The sequence below is a fragment of the Salvelinus sp. IW2-2015 genome, linkage group LG28, assembly GCF_002910315.2.
Source record: "Salvelinus sp. IW2-2015 linkage group LG28, ASM291031v2, whole genome shotgun sequence".
In the NCBI taxonomy this organism is placed as follows: domain Eukaryota; kingdom Metazoa; phylum Chordata; class Actinopteri; order Salmoniformes; family Salmonidae; genus Salvelinus; species Salvelinus sp. IW2-2015.
In genome coordinates, this window is record NC_036868.1 from 449,914 (window position 1) to 469,927 (window position 20,014).

General features: G+C 45.9%; 1 protein-coding gene across 2 annotated transcripts in view; it reads right to left on the reverse strand.

Moving 5' to 3' along the window:
* LOC111954575 (coiled-coil domain-containing protein 85C-A-like) overlaps positions 1 to 19,270 on the reverse strand; it is a 129,843-nt gene extending 110,573 nt beyond the window's left edge. The window contains exon 1 of one of the 2 annotated variants that reach the window (XM_070435958.1): positions 17,732 to 19,270. In XM_070435958.1, coding sequence (XP_070292059.1) covers positions 17,732 to 18,461 — 730 coding nt within the window. In that variant the 5' untranslated portion in view covers positions 18,462 to 19,270. The remainder of the gene's footprint in view (positions 1 to 17,731) is intronic. The other variant, XM_023974421.2, reaches the window with a different exon arrangement.
* Between the last annotated feature and the right edge of the window lie 744 nt (positions 19,271 to 20,014).

Consider the following 20,014-nt stretch of genomic DNA (forward strand, 5'->3'; position numbering starts at 1 on the left):
ATATCAATACATTCAGTAGTCTGTCATCTGGACTAGTATAATTACTCTACTCCTCACTGGCTATGGTTTATGGGCTGGGTGGTTTTATGGGTGGTGGGTGAATGGGCTGGTGGTTGATGGCTGGTGGTTGATGGGCTGGGTGGTTTTATGTGCTGGGTGGTTTAGGGCTGGATGGTTGATGGCTGGGTGGTTAGGGCTGGTGGTTGATGGCTGGGTGGTTTATGGACTGGGTGGTTTTATGGCTGGGTGGTTTATGGGCTGGTGGTGATGGCTGAGGTGGTTTGATGGGCTGGGTGGTTTATGGGCTGGGTGGTTTATGTGCTGGGGTGGTTATGGGCTGGTGGTTTATGGGCTGTGGTTTATGGGCTGGGTGGTTGATGGCTGGTGTTTATGGCTGGGTGGTGATGGGCTGGGTGGTTGATGGGCTGGGTGGTTGATGGGCTGGGTGGTTATGGACTGGGTGGTTTATGGGCTGGGTGGTTGATGGGCTGGGTGGTTGATGGCTAGGTAGGCGGTGGTTGATGGATGGGTGGTTTATGGGCTGGGTGGTTGATGGATGGGTGGTTTATGGGATGGGTGGTTTATGGGCTGGTGGTTGTGGTTGGGTGGTTATGGCTGGGTGGTTGATGGGATGGGTGTTTTAGGGCTGGATGGTTATGGGCTGGGTGGTTGATGGGCTGGGTGGTTTATGGGCTGGTGGTTTATCGGGCTGGGTGGTGATATGGCTGGGTGGTTTTGGATGGGTGTTATGGGTGGGTGGTTTGGGATGGGTGGTTATGGAGGGTGTTGGCTGGGTTGGTTGATGGGTTGGGTGGTTTATGGTGCGGTGGTTTATGGGCTGAGGGATGGTTGAGTGGGTATGGGGTGGTTTATGGTATGGGTGGTTTATGGGCTGATGGTTTATGCGCATGGTGTTTAGGGGCTGGGTGGTGAATGGGCTGGGTGGTGATGGGCTGGGTGGTTTATGGACTGTGGTTGATGGGCTGGTGGTTGATGGCTAGGTTGTTGATGGGATGGGTGGTTTATGGCTGGAGTGGTTTATGGGCTGCGTGTTGATGGGATGGGTGTTATGGATGGTGGTTTAGGGCTGGGTGGTTGATGGTTGGGTGGTTTATGGCCTGGTGGTTATGGCTGGGTGTTGATGTGGGTGCATGGATGGTGGTTTATGGGTGGAATGTATGGAGGGTGTTATCTCGGTGTTTATGGCTGGGTGGTTTGGGAGGGTGGTTGATGGGCTGTGTGGTTGATGGGATGGGTGGTTATGGTGGGGGGTTGATGGGATGGGTGGTTTATGATGGGTGGTTATGGGCTGGTGGTTGATGGGTGTGGTTTATGGGCTGGGTGGTTTAGGGCTGGTGGTTGTGAGATGGGTGGTTATGGATGGGTGGTTTATGGCTGGATGGTTTATGGCTGGGATGGTTATGGGCTGGTGGCTTGATGGCTGGGTGTTTATGGCTGGGTGGTTTATGGCTGGGTGGTTTATGCTGCGGTGGTTGATGGCTGGGTGGTGTATCTAGTGTTTATGGGCTGGTGGTGATGGGATGTGGTTTATGGCTGGGGTGGTTGATGGCTGGGTGGTTATGGCTGGTGGTTATGGGCTGTGGGTGGTTTATGGCTGGTTGTGGATGGGCTGGGTGGTTATGGGATGGCGTGGTTATATGGCAGGTTTATGGCTGGTAGTTTATGGCATGCGGTGGTTGATGGCTGGGTGGTTTATGGGCTGGGTGTGTTATTGGGCGGTGGTTTATGGGCTGGGTTGATAAAACTGGGTGTTTATGGACTGTGTTTATGGGTGGGTGGTTGATGGGCTGGGTGGTTGATAGACTGGGTGGTTATTGGGCTGGGTGGTTGATAGACTGGGTGGTTTATAGACTGGTGTGGTTTATGGCTGGGTGGTTGATGAGCATGGGTGGTTTAGGCGGGGGTTTATGACTGGGTGTGTTGATGGGTGGGGTTGTATGGACTGGTGGTTGATGGACTGGGTTGGTTGATGGGGGTGGTTGATGGACTGGGTGGTTTGATGGGGTGTGGTTGATGGACTGGGTGTTGATGGCTGGGTGGTTGATGACGTGGTGGTTTATGGCTGGCGGTGATAGACTGCGGTGGTTTATGGACTGGTGGTGATGGTGGTGGTTGATGACTGGTTGGTTTATGGACTAGGTGGTTGTTGATGGGTGGTTTATGATGGTGGTTTATGGCTGGGTGGTTGATGGGTTGAGGGTGGTTTGATGGGGCTGTGGTTTATGCTGTGGTTTATGGATGGGTGGTTTATGGCTGGATGGGGTTATGGGCTGGATGGTTTATGGGCTGGATGTTTATGGGCGTGGGTGGTTGATGGGCTGGGTGTTGTATGGGCTGGGTGTTTATGGGCTGTTTAGGTGGGGCGTTGATGGGTGGTGTGTTGATGGATGGTGGTTGTTTATGGGCTGGAGATGGTTTATGGCTGGCATGGTTTATGGCTGGTGTGGATGGGCTGGGTGGATTAATGGGCGGGTGTGGTTTATGGCTGGTGTGATGGACTGGGTGGTTTATGACTGGGTGGTTTATGGACTGTGGTTTATGGGTGGGTGTTGATGGGCTCGGGTGGTTGATAGACTGGGTGGTTTATGGCTGTGTGGTTGATAGACTGGGTGGTTTATGACTGGTGTGTGTGTATGGCTGGGTGGTTGATCGAGCTGTGGTGATTGGGTGTAGGCGGGTGGTTTTGGTGCGGTGGTTGTATGGGGCTGGAGTGTTGATGACTGGGTGGTTGATGCGGTTGTGGTGGGTGGGGTTGATGGACTGGTGGTTGATGGTGGGGGGTGGTTGATGACTGGTGGTTTGAATGGACTGGGTGGTTGATGGAACTGAGGTGATTGATGGGCTGGCGTGGTGATGACTGGGGGTTTAATGGGCTGGTTGGTGATAGACTGGGTGGTTTATGGACTGGGTGGTTGATGGGGTGGGTGTTGATGACTGGGGTTTATGATCTGGGATGTTTTTGGACTGTGGTGTTGCATGGGAGTAATGGGTGGTTGATGGATGGCGGTTGATGGGCTGGCGTGGTTGATGGTTGTGTGGTTTTGGGATGGGTGGTTTATGGGCTGGATGGTTATGGGCTGGAATGTTTTGGGTGGTGGTGATGTGCTGGGTGGTTATGGTGGGTGGTTATGGGTGAGTGTGTATGAGGCGGGGGTGATGGGTTGGGTGGTTGATGAGAACCCACATTCCACATTGTTTGTCCAGGAATGCAACCTGTGTGACATCCTGACAGACAGAGTTGTGTGTTTTCTACAATACCAGCTGAGAGGTTCCTCCGTTGATCTGTGTCTTCATCTTCTATGGCTCCCTGTGGCTCTTATCTCGCATATAAACAGGACCGCCTAGTCAGTACTGTAGTGACTGTACAAGCCTTGAGGTGGACGAGGACTAGTCAGTACTGTAGATGTACTGTACAAGCCTTGAGGTGGGACGAGGACTAGTCTACTGTAGTGTACTGTACCAGCCTTGAGGTGAGGCGAGGACTAGTCAGTACTGTATGTTACTGTACCAGCTTGAGTGAGCGGGACTAGTCAGTGATGTGTGTACTGTACCAGCATGAGGTGAGGTGAGGACTAGTCAGTGATGTAGTGTACTGTACAGCATTGAGGTGAGGCGAGGACTAGTCAGTGATGTAGTGTACTGTACCAGCATTGAGGTGAGGCGAGGACTAGTCAGTGATTGTAGTGTACTGTACCAGCATTGAGGTGAGGTGAGGACTAGTCAGTGATGTTGTAGCTGTACTCAGCCTTGAGGTGAGGACTAGTCAGTACTGTAGTTACTGTAACCAGCCTTGAGGTGAGGCGAGGACTGAGTCAGTACTGTAGTGTTACTGTACCAGCCTCTGAGGTGAGGCGAGGCTAGTCAGTGATGTAGTGTACTGTACCAGCTTGAGGTGAGGCTAGTCAGTGAGTAGTGTACTGTACCAGCCTTGAGTGAGGCGAGGACTAGTCAGTGATGTAGTGTACTGTACCAGCCTTGAGGTGAGGCTAGTCAGTGATTAGTTGTACTGTACCAGCCTTGAGGTGAGGCGAGGACTAGTCAGTACTGTAGGTACTGTACCAGCCTTGAGTGAGCTAGGCCTAGTCAGTGATGTAGTGTACTGTATCAGCATGGAGGTGAGGCGAGGACTATAGTCAGTGATGTAGTGTACTTGTACAGCATTGAGTGAGGCAGGACGTAGTCAGTGATTGTAGTGTACTGTACCAGCATTGAGGTGAGGTGAGACTAGTCAGTACTTGTAGTTACTGTACAGCTTGAGGTGAGGGAGGACTAGTCAGTACTGTAGTTACTGTACCAGCCTTGAGAAGGCGAGGACTAGTCAGTACTGTAGTGTACTGTACCAGCCTTGAGTAGGCGAGGACTGTAGACTGTAGGTACTGTACCAGCTGTGAGACTAGTATCTGAGTACATTACCAGCCTTGAGGTGAGGCTAGGCCTAGTCAGTACTGTAGTGTACTGTACAGCATTGAGGTGAGGTGAGGACTAGTCATGATGTAGTGTACTGTACAAGCCTTGAGGTGAGGCGAGGACTAGTCAGTGATGTAGTGTACTGTACAAAGCCTTGAGGTGAGCTGTTGGGGCGGAGCGACTAGTCAGTACTGTAGTGTACTGTACAGCCTTGAGGTGAGGCGAGGACTAGTCAGTACTGTACTGTACGTACAGCGATTGAGGTGAGGCGAGGACTAGTCCAGTGATGTAGTGTACTGTACAGCCTTGAGGTGAGCGAGCCTAGTCAGGATGAGCTGTATTACTTACAGCATTGAGGTGAGCGCGAGGACTAGTCAGTGATGTAGTGTACTGTACACCTTGAGGTGGGTGAGGACTAGTCAGTGATGTAGTGTACTGTACAGCCTTGAGGTGGGGCGAGGACTAGTCATACTGTAGTGTACATGTACCAGCCTTGAGGTGAGGCGAGACTAGTCAGGATGTAGTGTACTGTACCAGCTTGAGGTGAGGCGGACTATCAGTGATGTATGTACGTCAAGCCTTGAGGTGAGGCAGGACTAGTCAGTACTGTGTGTACTGTACCAGCCTTGAGTGAGGCGAGGAACTAGTCAGTGATGTAGTGTACTGTTCCAGCCTTGAGGTGAGGCGAGGACTAGTCAGTGATGTAGTGTACTTACCAGCCTTGAGGTGAGGCGAGACTAGTCAGTACTGTGAGTGTACTGTACCAGCCTTGAGTGAGGCGAGACTAGTCAGTGATGTAGTGTACTGTACCAGCCTTGAGGTGAGGCAGTACACATTACCATGACAAATGGACCACTGAAAAACAAATCAAATTGTATTGGTCACATACACATATTTAGCAGAGTCTAAGAATACTGAAGTCTGAAGGCAGAATAATGTGTCTAAGGCTGGATAAACAGGATACGAGCAGTAGAAACATCCTGTCTGTTTCTGTTTCTGCCCCAACCAGTCAGAACTAGATGACTAGATGACAGAGAGCAGAATGGAAAACAACACTGCTGTGAAATCCATATGAAAAAAGTACACAATGAAACTCAATGTTTTGTTCGACTGGTGATGTTTGATATCTTACAAATGTTTATCTTATAAGCATAGTAGTAATAGTCTAATGGGGAAATTGAAAACTAAATAGGCAGCTTAAAAAAAAAAAAAAAGTTAACCAGAATTTGTAGTGTTGTAATAAACCATGAATACTTGAGCAGTGCTTTTAACATATTTAGTTACTCCATCTCCGTTCTCTTTCCTTCAGGCCTATTTGTTCAACAGAACATGTACACAGACTGAGTGTCTCTATAGACTCTCTGCTTCTCAATGAATCACTGCCACTTGTCTTTGCTGACTTAATGACTTTTTTTAACTGGAGAGAAGCCCATTCAGGTAGGCTAGGCTCACAGGAAAGTTGCCACACAGCTGAGCCAGGTGAGTGAATAGCCTCACCTTCTCAAGGTGTGGCATTACACACCAACACAGTTCAACTAATACAGACTGAATGACTGTGGAGGGGAGCTAGAAGCAATAGGTGAGACAGGTGAATGTGAGATGCTGACTCATGTCCTGTGGTGAATACAGAGTGACAGAATTTAATATATATATATATATATATATAACTAGGCACGTCAGTTAAGAACAAATTCTTATTTACAATGACGGCCTACACCGGCCAAACCCGGACGATGCTGGGCCAATTGTGTGCCGCCCTATGGGACTCCCAATCACAGCCAGTTGTGATACAGCCTGGATTTGAACCAAGGAGTCTGTAATGACACTTCTAGCACTGAGATGCAGTGCCTTAGACCACTGCACCACTCGGGAGCCCGAGACGGACAGACAGACAGACAGACAGACAGACAGACAGACAGACAGACAGACAGACAGACAGACAGACAGACAGACAGACAGACAGACAGACAGACAGACAGGAGGACACCTTGAGACTGGTGCCGGAGGGGATGGCTGCCGTTTCGAGGGCGTTGTAACTTTTTTGGTAAATTATTTTGTAAATGTTGCTGCTACTGTTTCTTATGACCGAAAAGAGCTTCTGTACATCAGAACGGCGATTACTCACCTCGGACTGGACAAATATTTTTTCTTTAATGAATCGGAGGCGAAAGATTTACGTCTCCTCCCGGACCAGGCCCAAATCCACATCACTCGCATGAAGAGGAAACGCCGATACAGGGGGCGCAGATCCGGGTGCTTCATGAGAATTCGTCGTCGAGTGGATAATCCGCCTTTACCATCCGTCCTACTGGCGAACGTGCAATCACCAACGGGACATCAAAAACTATAATATCTTATGTTTCACCGAGTTATGGCTGAACGATGACATGGATAATATCAAGTTTGCTGGGTTTTCCGTGCATCGGCAAGAGAAATCAGCAACCTTCGGTAAGACGAGCGGTGGTCTGTGTCTATTTGTCAATAACAGATGCTGCGCGATCTCTAGTATTAAGGAAGTAATCTATATTTTTCYTAGCCGTCTATTTACCACCACAAACCGTTGCAGGCGCTAAGACCACACTAAATGAGCTGTATAAGGCCATAAGAAAACAAGAGAATGCTCATCCAGAAGCGGCGCTCCTAGTGGCCGGGGACTTTAATGCAGGAGACATTGAATCAGATTTACCTCATTTCTACGAGCATGTCACATGTGCAACCAGAGGGGAAAAAAACATGAGACCACCTTTACTCAACACACAGAGACACGCACAAAGTTCTCCCTCGCCCTCCATTTGGCAAATCTAACCATAATTCTATCCTCCTGATATCTGATATCAAACGCCTGAAGGTACCACGTTCATCTGTACAAACAATAGTACGCAAGTATAAACACCCTGGGACCACGTAGCCATCATACCGCTCAGGAAGGAGACGTGTTCTGTCTCCTAGAGATGAACGTACTTTGGTACGAAAAGTGCAAATCAATCCCAGAACAACAGCAAAGGACCCTGTGAAGATGCTAGAGGACACAGGTACAAATGTGTCTATATCCACAGTAAAACGAGTCCCATATCGACATAACCTGAAAGGCCACTCAGCAAGGAAGAAGCCACTGCTCCAAAACCGACATAAAAAAGCCAGACTACGGTTTGCAACTGCACATGGGGACAAATATCGTACTTTTTGGAGAAATGTCCTCTGGTCTGATGACTGTTTGGCCATAAGACCAGCGTTATTGTTTGGAAGAAAAAGGGGGAGGCTTGCAAGCGAAGAACACCATCCCAACTGTGAAGCGCATGGGGTGGCAGCATCATGTTGTGGGGTGCTTGCTGCAGGAGGGACTGGTGCACTTCACAAAATAGATGGCATCATGAGGTAGGAAAATTATGTGGATATATTGAAGCATACATCTCAAAGACCATCAGTCGGAAGTTAAAGCTTGGTCGCAAATGGATCTTCTCAGAATGACAATGACACCAAGCAAACTCCAAAAGGGTGTGTCAAAAATGGCTTCAGGAAACCAAAGTCAAGGTTTGGAGTGGCCGCACAAAGCCTGACCTCATCCATAGAAATTCTGTGGGCGAGAACGAAAAAAGTGTGTGCGAGCAAGGAGGCCTACAAACCTGACCTCAGTTACACCATCTCTGTCAGGAGAAGGGCCAAAATTCACCGCACTTATTGTGGGAATGCTTGTGGAAGCTACCTGTTGACCCAAGTTAAACAATTTAAGGCAATGCTAACAAACAATAATTTAGTGTATTGAACTTCGACCCCACTGTGAATGTGATGAAAGAAATCAAATCTGAAATAAATCATTCTCTCTACTATTATTCTGACATTTCACATTCTTAATATAAAGTGGTGATCCTAACTGACCTAAGACAGGGAATCTTTACTCTGATTAAATGTCAGGAATTGTGAAAAACTGAGTTTAAATGTATTTGGCTAAGGTGTATGTAAACGTCCAACTTCAAATGTACATGTTTCAAGCAGACCACCATAGTCCTTGTGCCCAAGAACGCCAAGGTAATCTGCCAAAATGACTACCGCCCTGTAGCACTCACGCCTGTACCCATGAAGTACTTTGAAAAGCTGGTCATGGCTCACATCGACACCATCATACCAGAAACCCTAGACCAACTACAAATCACATACCACCCCAACAGATCCACAGATGATGCAATTTATATTACACTCCACACTGCCCTTTCCCTCGACAATGCCTACTTCCCCTCAGGAGACTGAAAAGATTTGGCATGGGTCCTCAGATCCGCAAAAAGTTCTACAGCTGCACCATCGAGAGCATCCTGATTGGTTGCATCACCGCTTGGTATGGCAACTGCTCGTCATCTGAGGGTAGTGCTTACGGCCCACTACATCACTGGGGCCAAGCTTCCTGCCATCCAGGACATCTATACCCGGCGGTGTCAGAGGAAGCCCCAAAAAATTGTCAAAGACTCCAGTCACCCAAGTCATAGACTGTTCTCTCTGCTATCGCATGGCAAACGGTACCGGAGCGCCAAGTCTAGGTCCAAAAGGCTCCTTAACAGCTTCTACCCCCAAGACATAAGACTGCTAACCAGTTAATCAAATGGCCACCGGACTATTTGCATTGACCCCATTTTTACGCTGCTGCTACTCTGTTTACTATCCATGCATAGTCACTTCACCTTTATCTACATGTACATATTACCTCAATTACCTCAACTAACCTCAACCAACCTCGACTAACCTCAACTAACCTGTGCACCCGCACATTGACTCTGTACCGGTACCCCCTGCATATAGACTTGTTACTGTTATTTTATTGTGTTACTTTTGTTTACTTCAGTTTTATTTAATTTTTTAAAACTCTGCATTGTTGGTTAAGGGCTTGCAAGTAAGCATTTCACAATAAGGTCTACTACACCTGTTGTATTCAGTGCGTGTGTCAAATAAAATGTGATTTGATTTGATAAACTAGGAAGGCTGGTTCTACTGAATCTAGCCTTTATCACCATTCAGATTAGGGTGCTCCGTGATATTCTCTGCCCACCAGAGAGATAGAGAGAGAAAGGGGAGGAGAGAGATTCCAGCCTGAATGATGACCCGGTGATAAAATCAGACAGAAAAGAGGTCGAACACACAAACACGTTCACACACACACACCGGGCCCAGTAATGACGCAATTAAAGCAATTATGTGTGTAGGTGTTAAAAGTCACAGTTTAAAAAGCCATTCTATTTTATGGTGTTTCTCTGCGTGAGAGAGACAGAGTCTAATTTGAATCTAATTTAGTCCAAGAGCTTGAGTTTTATGGTGCGACTAAATTATTACTCAAAGAGTTAGTGTTCCTCTAAAAATAACATTAAAATTAACTTAATGAAACGTCAAAATGGTTTATCTTCACCATATTATTAAGAAACAGAAAGATAGCCTAGGTCTAGTTACAAAATCAAAAACACTTTTTCACAGCATTGTCATTCTCTGGAGAACCCAGTTCCTAACTGAATAACACCATGGTAACCAGCGCTAACTCCTGAAAGACATAATGGATACAGAAGACGGATCATTTATCAATGTCTGTGGCCCACTGTTCTAAATCATGGCCTTTAACTCTCAACAGAGTTTAATTCCGGTGCTGCATTCCCTAAAAACTGACACACATACACACTCACTCACTCAAACACTCACTCACTCACTCACTCACTCACACACACACACACAAACATGCACAAACACTCACACACACACACACACTAAAACCAAACACAGCCTGTGAGTTGGATTAACCCTTGAGGGGTCATCTGCTGCTGGGACCAGAGCAGGGCGGGTCTGTCTCTAATTAGCATATATAACTAATAGACTAACCCTCCCACAGCTGGCCTAGAACTGTTTACTAATTCAACACTTTAAAACTGGTTTATGACTGTCTAATCCTCATTAATAACGGCCCCAATTATACCATCAACAACAGTGATGTGATTTAGACTGCTATACTCGAGAATATATCTTGCACTGTCTTATTTACTTAAATGGAAATCAGACTTCTGCATATTAGATAAAGTGCACCAAAATTTGCACTTAGGCCTATACTTTGTGTGAGAAAGTTTGCTTTCTTAGCAGCTTGGTTGAGCGTGAGGTGGATTCCCAGGTAACTATGACTAATTTACAAACTACACTGACTCTCATGTACAGGCAGCAATGTAATGAGGGAGGGAGGAGGGGAGGGGAGGGAGGGAGGGAGGAGGGAGGAGGAGGGAGGGAGGGAGGAGGGAGGGAGGGAGGGGAGGGAGGGGGAGGGAGGGAAGGGAGAGTCTATACTGTTTGCTGATATTCTGATGTCTTCCTGTCCCCCCAACCAAGGAGGGCCTACAGCAGCACCTAGATCTTCAGCACAGATTCTGCCAGACCTGGGCCCTGACAGTAAATCTCAGTAAGACAAAAATAATGGTGTTCCAAAAAAGGTCCAGTTGCCAGGACCACAAATACAAATTCCATCTAGACACCATTTCCCTAGAGAACACAAAAAACAATACATACCTCGGCCTAAACATCAGTGACACAGGTAACTTCCACAAAGCTGTGAACGAGCTGAGAAACAAGGCAAGAAGGGCCTTCTATGCCATCAAAAGGAACATACATTTCGACATACCCATTAGGATCTGGCAAAAAATACTTAAATCAGTTATAGAACCCATTGCCTTTTATGGTTGTGAGGTCTGGGGTCTGCTCACAAACCAAGACTTCACAAAATGGGACAAACACCAAATTGAGACTGCATGCCGAATTCTGCAAAAAAATCTTCAGTGTACAACATAAAACACCAAATAATGCATGCAGAGCAGAATTATGCCAATACCCGCTAACTATCCAAATCCAGAAAATATCTGTTAAATTCTACAACCACCTAAAAGGAAGATTCCCAAACCTTCCATAACAAAGCCATCACCTACATAGAAATAAACCTGCAGAAGAGCCCCAGGACAGCAACACAATTAGACCCAACCAAATCATGAGAAAACAAAAAGATAATTACTTGACACAATGGAAAGAATTAACAAAAAAACTGAGCAAACTAAAATGCTATTTGGCTCTAAACAGAGACTACACAGTGGCAGAATACATGACCACTGTGACTGACCCAAACTTAAGGAAAGCTTTGACTACGTACAGACTCAGTGAGCATAGCCGTGCTATTGAGAAAGGCCGCCGTAGGCAGACATGGCTCTCAAGAGAAGACAGGCTATGTGAACACTGCCCACAAAATGAGGTGTAAACTGAGCTTGCACTTCCTAACCTCCTGCCAAATGTATGACCATATTAGAGACACATATTTGTGACATCACAGCAGCAAGATTTGTGACCTGTTGCCACAAGAAAAGGTCAACCAGTGAAGAACAAACACCATTGTAAATACAACCGATATGTACATAAATGTATTTTCCCTTTTGTACTTTAACTATTTGCACATCGTTACAACAGTGTATATAGACATAATATGACATTTGACATGTCTTTATTCTTGTGGAACTTCTGTYWGTGTAATGTTTACTGTTAATTGTTATTCTTTATTTCACTTTTTGTTTATTATCTACTTAACTTGCTTTGGCAATGTTAACATATGTTTCCCATGCCAATAAGGCCCTTAAATTGAAATTGAATTGAGAGAGAGAGAGAGAGATTTGATTCCTATTATTTTCATATTGTAAACATGAGCTTGGCAATATGTACATTGTTACGTCATGCCAATAAAGCAAATTAAATTAAATTAAAAGAGAGAGAGAGAGAGAGAGAGAGAGAGAGAGAGAGAGAGAGAGAGAGAGACAGAGAGTGAGACAGAGAGTGAGACAGAGAGAGAGTGAGAGAGGTCTTTGTAGGGTCAGGAATAGGGCTGGGCGGTATACTTTATTTTACTATATACCGGTATTGATGCACAGACCGGAGTTTTTACTTTACCTTCTATAGCGGTATTTCAATGTTTGGTTTGTTAAATGTGATACGCACATAGTCACGTAGTCAGATTGAACAGTGTAAATGAAGAAAGTCCCTTTGAAATCACTCATAATTTATGTTGACACCCTAGGGTCATGAACCACCCAGAAAGCCTACTTAGAACATGTATTATTCAGAAACATCAAATACTGTTAAATACCATCAAATATGTGACAAATATCATGATATGATATTTTGTCCATTTCGCCCAGTCCTAGTCAGGAGGCGTGGCCTGTGAAGGGACCATCCGTATTTGCATATCTGTGCTATTTCAACCCAGCAGCACTAAGACACAGAGACAGACAGGTTTAGAGAAATGTATTGGTCTCATCAGGTCTGGAGCCTTACAAAAATACAAACCAGACCTCAGCACAGAACTGTAGACACACACACACACACACACACGTACGCACACAGACACGCACACACACACAAAGTCAAGTCACCACAATGCACTGCAAGTCTTACTGTACATGTGCAACTCAACTGCATCATATTTCAGAGCCTTGGGTGGAATCCCATTCCAGATTCCAGACCACCAATGATATAAGTGAATGCAGACAGTGGCTCCTGGAAACAGAACACAAGTGACTGCTGTACTATACACACAGAGCCACGCAATATAACATCCATATAGGCTACATAGTTTCTGTTCAGGCTCCACTCAATGCTCGGTGTCATCACCGAACCTAGCCAGCACACGCTGAAATCAGCATGTAGCCTATATGGATGGAAGGTTAGCCTAATGCAGGCACTGACTCCTGGACATAAAACAAAAGTCACGCACGGTTGTATACATAGGCACACGCAATGTACAGGCAGTATAGTTTCAGGCATAGTTTTAGTTCAGGCTTCAACCCATCAAAGATCTTTAATAACCCATTCCATCAAAGATCTTTAATAACCCATCCCATCAAAGACCTTTAATAACCCATCCCATAATTTACAACCCATCCCAGGAAAGACTAATAACACATTCCATCAAAGATCTTGTAAATACCCATCCCATCAAACAGATCTAATAACCATCCACATCATTACAACCCATTCCCATCACAAGATCTTTAATAACCATTCATCAAAGATCTTTAATAACCCATCCCATCATTTACAACCCATCCCATCAAAGATCTTTAATAACCCATCCCATCAAAGATCTGTAATAACCCATCACATCATTTACAACCCATTCCATCAAAGATCTTTAATAACCCATCCCAGCAAACAGAAGTCTGGAAAAAGAAGTTGCATGTAAAGCATCCATTGGTGTTTCAATACTTGTAGGCTAACCTCCATCTCTCCAGGTTAAGAAAGCTCAACTTTAGATGTGTGTGTATAGAGCTAGTTATCCCCAAGAGGAGAGAGGGAGTGTCACCAGACTCAAACTCACTCAAAAATGCAATTACACTGACACCCCCCCCCCCCCCCCCCCCCCCCCCCCCCTACCCCCCCCTTCCCCCCCCCCACACCCCCCCCCCTCCCTACCCCCACCCCCCACCCCCCCCCCCCCACCCCCCCGCTCCCAAGCCTCTTTGAAGGCCTTTTGTTTGCTTGCCTGTCTCGCGCCCCTTGCTTGCTCTCTCTCCCTCCTCTTTCTTATTAAGGGGTAGAGGAGCCAGAAATGTGGCGAGGGCTATGTGGGGGATCTTTTTGAGTGGAGACCAGGCAGAACAATAGTATTCTGTAGTTGTTGGTTGGATTCATTCTTTAAGAGGATGCCAGCTCTAGAATTCCCACTCCTCCCCTTCTTCCATCCATCTGCCCATCCTCCCACTCTGGCACAGTGGTCTCTCATTTAGCACCTCGGTAACAGTTTTAATGTTTGTCTGCTAAAGTCCCCAAGGCTTCCTTGGCATCTGGATGCCCTGACTGAAGCRACAGAACTCAGCATCCAGTCAGCAACTAACAACTGTTCCCCTTGGACTTCAAACAACAGATCTACACATCCCCTCCTCTCCTCATCCATCAGCTTGGCTCTGACTGACTGACTGGTTGACTGAGTCAGTCAGACTGACTGACTCTGACTGACACTGACCGAGTGAGGAGAGAGCTGGGATAGTGGAGAGAATGTCCCCATCAAAAAGATGTCAGATTTAATKAAAAATATATATACATATTTTTGCATGTACAGATAGAGTAATCATTCCCTACAGTGAGTCTTGTGTTGACACACAGTCCATGCCAGTCATGGAGACAAGCTATGGAGATCCAGATTGTCTGACAGTGATGAGCATAGGGTTGTACAGTACAGTGTCAGCCCAGGGCATAGACGGACGGWTTGGTTCAGGGGCTTCGCAAGAACATCACTTAGCATAACATCAGCTTAGAGAGGCTAGAGAGGTGAGCCCTGCCCAGCCCCATTCCGCCACAGGCAGACAAGCACACACAATATTGCTGTTACGRAATGATGCACAAACATGGCCAAAAAATGTGTTTGTGTGCAGATTAAAAACAGCTCCGCTTGCTAACATGCTGCTAGGATACGGTATATCTACCTTCAGGGTTTTAAGATTCTAGAATTCCTGGAATCTCAAAAGACACCAGCTGTGGAATCTGAACATAGAAGGATATTTCCTTGAGGAAGTGCACCCGTGTAGCGTTCCTAAAACAAACGAATCAGAGGCTGGATTTAGGCGGCCTGTCTGTTTGTATGCTACAGCCAGAAACAGACTGTATTTATCCTAAAGAACAAATCACTGTGGTGTGTTTGTGAGTGAGTGAGTGAGTGAGTGAGTGAGTGAGTGAGTGAGTGAGTGAGTGAGTGAGTGAGTGAGTGAGTGAGTGAGTGAGTGAGTGAGTGAGTGAGTYCGTACGTGAGCGTGGGTGGGGTAATGGTGGTGATGTGCAGATTAAACTCGGCTTAGCATCCTATTTCATTATGGTATTTCATCCAACACTCTGCTAAAGCCTGGGTATTTAGGTCTTAGGACGGGGACATTGATTTCTAGTCCGCTTGATGCATTTCAAATGTCCCCTAAGCAGAGAGACAGAGACCCTTAGCAGAGAGAGAGACCCTTAGCAGAGACAGAGACCCTTAGCAGAGAGAGAGACCCTTAGCAGAGAGAGAGACCCTTAGCAGAGAGAGAGACCCTTAGCATAGAGACAGAGACCCTTAGCAGAGAGAGAGACCCTTAGCAGAGAGAGAGACCCTTAGCAGAGAGAGAGACCCTTAGCAGAGAGAGGAAGAGAGCGAGTACAGAGGCACAGAGACACAGAGAGAGAGAGAGAGAGAGAGAGAGAGAGAGACAAACATCCAATCGAAATACTGCATACAGAGTTTTGCAAGACTGTATTGCAAGTGCAAAGAAAAACTCATGTAGATCAGAATTGGGCCAATACCCCCTCCAWATTTGAATAGAAAAAAAGAGCCATCAAATTGTACAACCATCTAAAAACAAGGGACCCCAAAACATTTCATCACACAGCCCTACAATGTCAAGAGATGGAACAAGAGAACAGTCCCCTCAGCCAGCTGGTTTTGAAGCTCCCTTCACTAACCAAACCAACCACAAAGAGCCTCAGGACAGCACTCAGAAAATCTGGCCCAACCAAATCATCACAAAGCAAAAAGAAAAATATATCACCTATTGGAAAGACACCACAAAAAATCTAAGTAAACTTCAATGCTATTTGTCTCTAAACAGACAGTACATGGTGGCAGATTATCTGACCACTGTGACTGATAGAAAACTGAGGAAAACACCGACTAGGTACAGACTCAGTGAGAACAGTCTGGCTATAGAAACCGGTCGTCACAGACAAACCTGGCTGCCCAGAGAGGACAGGTTGTGCTCACTCTGCTCCAGGGGAGAGGTAGAGACAGAGCTGCATTTCCTATTACACTGTGACAAATACTCAGACATAAGATAATCTTTCTTTCCCCAAATTTTAATTCATTACAAAAAATTTGAAACTATAACAGCTGAAGAATTTAAAAAATATATTTATTGGGTGAAAAGAGTAAATGTTTTTGCAGCCAAATATGTGTCCTCCTGCTACAACCTGAGGGACAGCCAGTGAAAATGTAATGTAATGTCAATCATATTTCCCATTTTGTTTTGGATTTCATACCATGTGATGGGGCTTCTCAGTCATGTTACTGCCTTACAGCTATTGCTTTAACGGATTAATATTCTCATTGATATTGATGCCTTATTGCTGTTGGTCACACTATTTTTTTTATATGTATACTTTGACAATGTAACTAATTTAACTTATCATGTCAATAAAGTCTCCTGAATTGAATTGAAATTGAGAGAGAGACCCTAAACAGGCCAGAGACAAAGAGAGAGAGAGAGAGAGAGAGAGAGAGAGAGAGAGAGAGAGAGAGAGAGAGAGAGGAGAGAGAGAGAGAGAGAAAGAGAGAGAAAGAGAGAGAGAGAGAGAGAGAGAGAGAGAGAGCTCCTCAAGAGCCAAAGACAACAGTGATAATCAGTGAACTCATCCAAAATCAATTTGCCTGAGACCTTCTAAAAGCGATTAAAATAGTCTGCTCTTCTTCCTTCAGGGCCGTGATACTCAGTGACCTAATTCACCACACATCAATCTGATGGTAGGACACTGAAGAGGCTACTTAGGCTGTGTGTGTGTGTGTGTGTGTGTGTGTGTGTGTGTGTGTGTGTGTGTGTGTGTGTGTGTGTGTGTGTGTGTGTGTGTGTGTGTACATTACCTGTGTTACAGTAAGCATCCCAATCATGACTTCATCTCAGGATGAGAAGCTGATTTAAACACAGCAACAGTGAGGTAATCACAACAATAATAATAGTTTAGTCCAACACATATGGTGCTGGCTGTCTGTCGGGGAGAAAAAAAACAGTCAGTCAGACTGTCATATGGCAGGTTGATCCAGTGCTGTGCGGGTCTTGACTGGATCCGTCTGGAGGAGGGAGGGGTACTCAGGCCTGGGCAGCATCACTGTCCAACGTCTCTGTGTTATGAAGTAGGTCTGTCTGTCTGAAGGGTCAGTCTGTCTGAATGGTCAGTCTGTCTCAGAGTCAAATAGTGATGGCTCTGCTTCTTTAGTCCCTACTGCTGGTGGAACYTCTAATTCAACATTTAAAAAGTACTTAGTTTACAGCAGGTATTCAGTGCAGTGAAATGCTTACTTGCAAGCTCCCTCAACAATGCAGTAKAAATATCAATACTGATCAATCCCCCCTTCTCCTATGCATTTAACATCCCAGCTCACGCCTGGCTGGTAAGGACCATTGAGATGAGATGGCCTATGGACAGGTGTGTACAGGTGCATACAGATGTGTGGACCGATGTAGGCCATGACAAGTGTATGGCAGGTGTATATTACAGGTGTATTACAGGTGTACAAACTTACCATTGAGTCCATTAGGGATGCTCCTGTGATGGTGTGGCGCTGACAGGTCATCCATGGACCTCCTCTGGAAGGTGCTGCCCAGCTTGCCCTCCCTCTCTGCGGGCAGCTTGTGCATGTGGTTGTGGCTGTGGTGGTGGTCGGGGCTACCTGCGCTCCCCGTGCTGGAGGTACTACTGCCATCCCCGAAGTCCCGAACTATCCCTGTCCCGCCGTTCAGGTTGGTGAGGCTGGACTGAGAGTCTATGGAGCTCCGGGAACCGGCTCCGTTCCTCTCCTCATCCAGCATGAAGATGATCTCCTTCAGGTCCGTGTTCTCGCGCACCACTGTCTCCTGTTTGGCCTCGAGTTCTTTGAGCTTTAGCTGGTAGGTGCCCACCTCCTTCCACATGGCGTTCGCGGAGTACCGGCCAAACCGCTGCCACTCCCGGGACAGCTTCTTGCCCTTCTGCCGGTCGTCGTCCAGGAAGCAGCAGAGCTCGCGGAGCTCGTTGTTGTCGTCCTGGAGCTTCTGGTTGATCTCCTTCAGGTTGCGGATCTCGTGCAGGTGCACCTGCAGCCTCCGGTTAATGTCTTTCATCATGTTTCCGTGCTCGATCATCAGGTATAACTTCTCGCTGTCCACTCTCCTTAGCCTGTTGACCAGCTGCTCCTTGCCCCATTGCAGCAGCTCTTCGTCCGGTAGCTGATTCAGATCTGGCTCATTGGGTCCCTCGGACGGGTTTTTAGCCATGTCTCCGTCTGTGCTCTCTCCTCGGTCCAATAACGGTACGGAAATAAGCTGGATATTTAGGCTAAACTATCCGAGTCTCAATTGCGGAATTGTATTGAAATGTGAATACATGACAAGGAAATGATGCAAACAGTGGCACTTCGGATGGAAAAGTTCAATTAAACAAATTAAAATGGCAATGAAATGTTGGCTATTGCAACCATGCAGAAGACTGCACGCACAACTCTTTCAAAAAAAGATCACTGTCGAATCTTTGCAGTGCTTCTTGGTATTTTTTCATTCGTTCATAAATTGTGTATATATTGTGCAAAAACAAAACATGCGAATGTTTACTGATCAAATCTCCATCACTCATCTGAGAACTGTCAGGAGACCCACGAGCATCCCACCGCATGTGCACATCGTGCTCCGCACGTTCCACAGTGGAAGAAAATAACGAAAATATCCACGAAAATAAATAATTATTCAGATAAAAATCCAACAGAAATGTGCGCTTGGAAGGAATAAAAAAACAACTATTAGCCCTATATTTACTATACCAGCATGTTGCTTTTCCGAGACAACGGAAACGAACGAATTTTACAACAGACACAGTGCTCGACCTATTTCAAAGATAAGCCTTTTTTCCCCGAAGTGGTGACTGGTTAGTGCCTTGGCAGCGGATTGAATCCCCGAGCTCGTTGGGAATTTGCACGGTCCTCCCCCGCTTCCGCAGACTGTAGAGTAGTGCAGACTCGGGTTTGAAATGGTACAGTAGAATCTCGGTCAAGACGGCCAATCAAGACGCAGGCAGCTAGCGAGATGGAGAGCGTGCCAACTCCATGCAATGAATGGGCCAGGAAGGAACTTCACACGTTATGAGAGGTGAAAATACATGAATTATCAATAMAATTAATAAAATGGGTCTGTTTTAAAAACAGCAATCTGCAATTGAAATGGTCAGTTCCAGGTGATTTGAGACAAGAATAGAAATTCAACATAATAATTATGAAAATAGACCACTAGCTATTATTTTGTATTTTTTTTCTAAAACAACATTGTCAGTGGTTCATTCTGAAAACTACATCATGATTATTTCAATGATTTCTATATGATCTGCTATAACCATGTCATAAACATGATGATACCAGAAACCGTAGTCATAGACTGTTCTCTCTGCTACCGCACCGCAAGTGGTACCGGAGCGCCAAGTCTYGGTCCAAGAGGCTTCTAAACAACTTCTACCCCCAAGCCATACTCCTGAACAGGTAATCAAATGGCTACCCAGACTACTTGCATGATCTATTATCTATGCATAGTCACTTTAATAACTCTACCTACATGTACATATTACCCCAATTACCTCGACACCGTTGCCCACCCACATTGGCCCGCTATTGTTATTTACCGCTGCTCTTTAATTATTTGTTATTCTTATCTCTTACTTTTCTTTGGTATTTTCTTAAAACTGCATTGTTGGTTGCCTATAAACATGTTATTAAAGTAACACAATGAAGCACTCTCTTGCTTTTAGTCAACTGAATGYCATAGCCCTCTTAATTGCTATTCGCAAA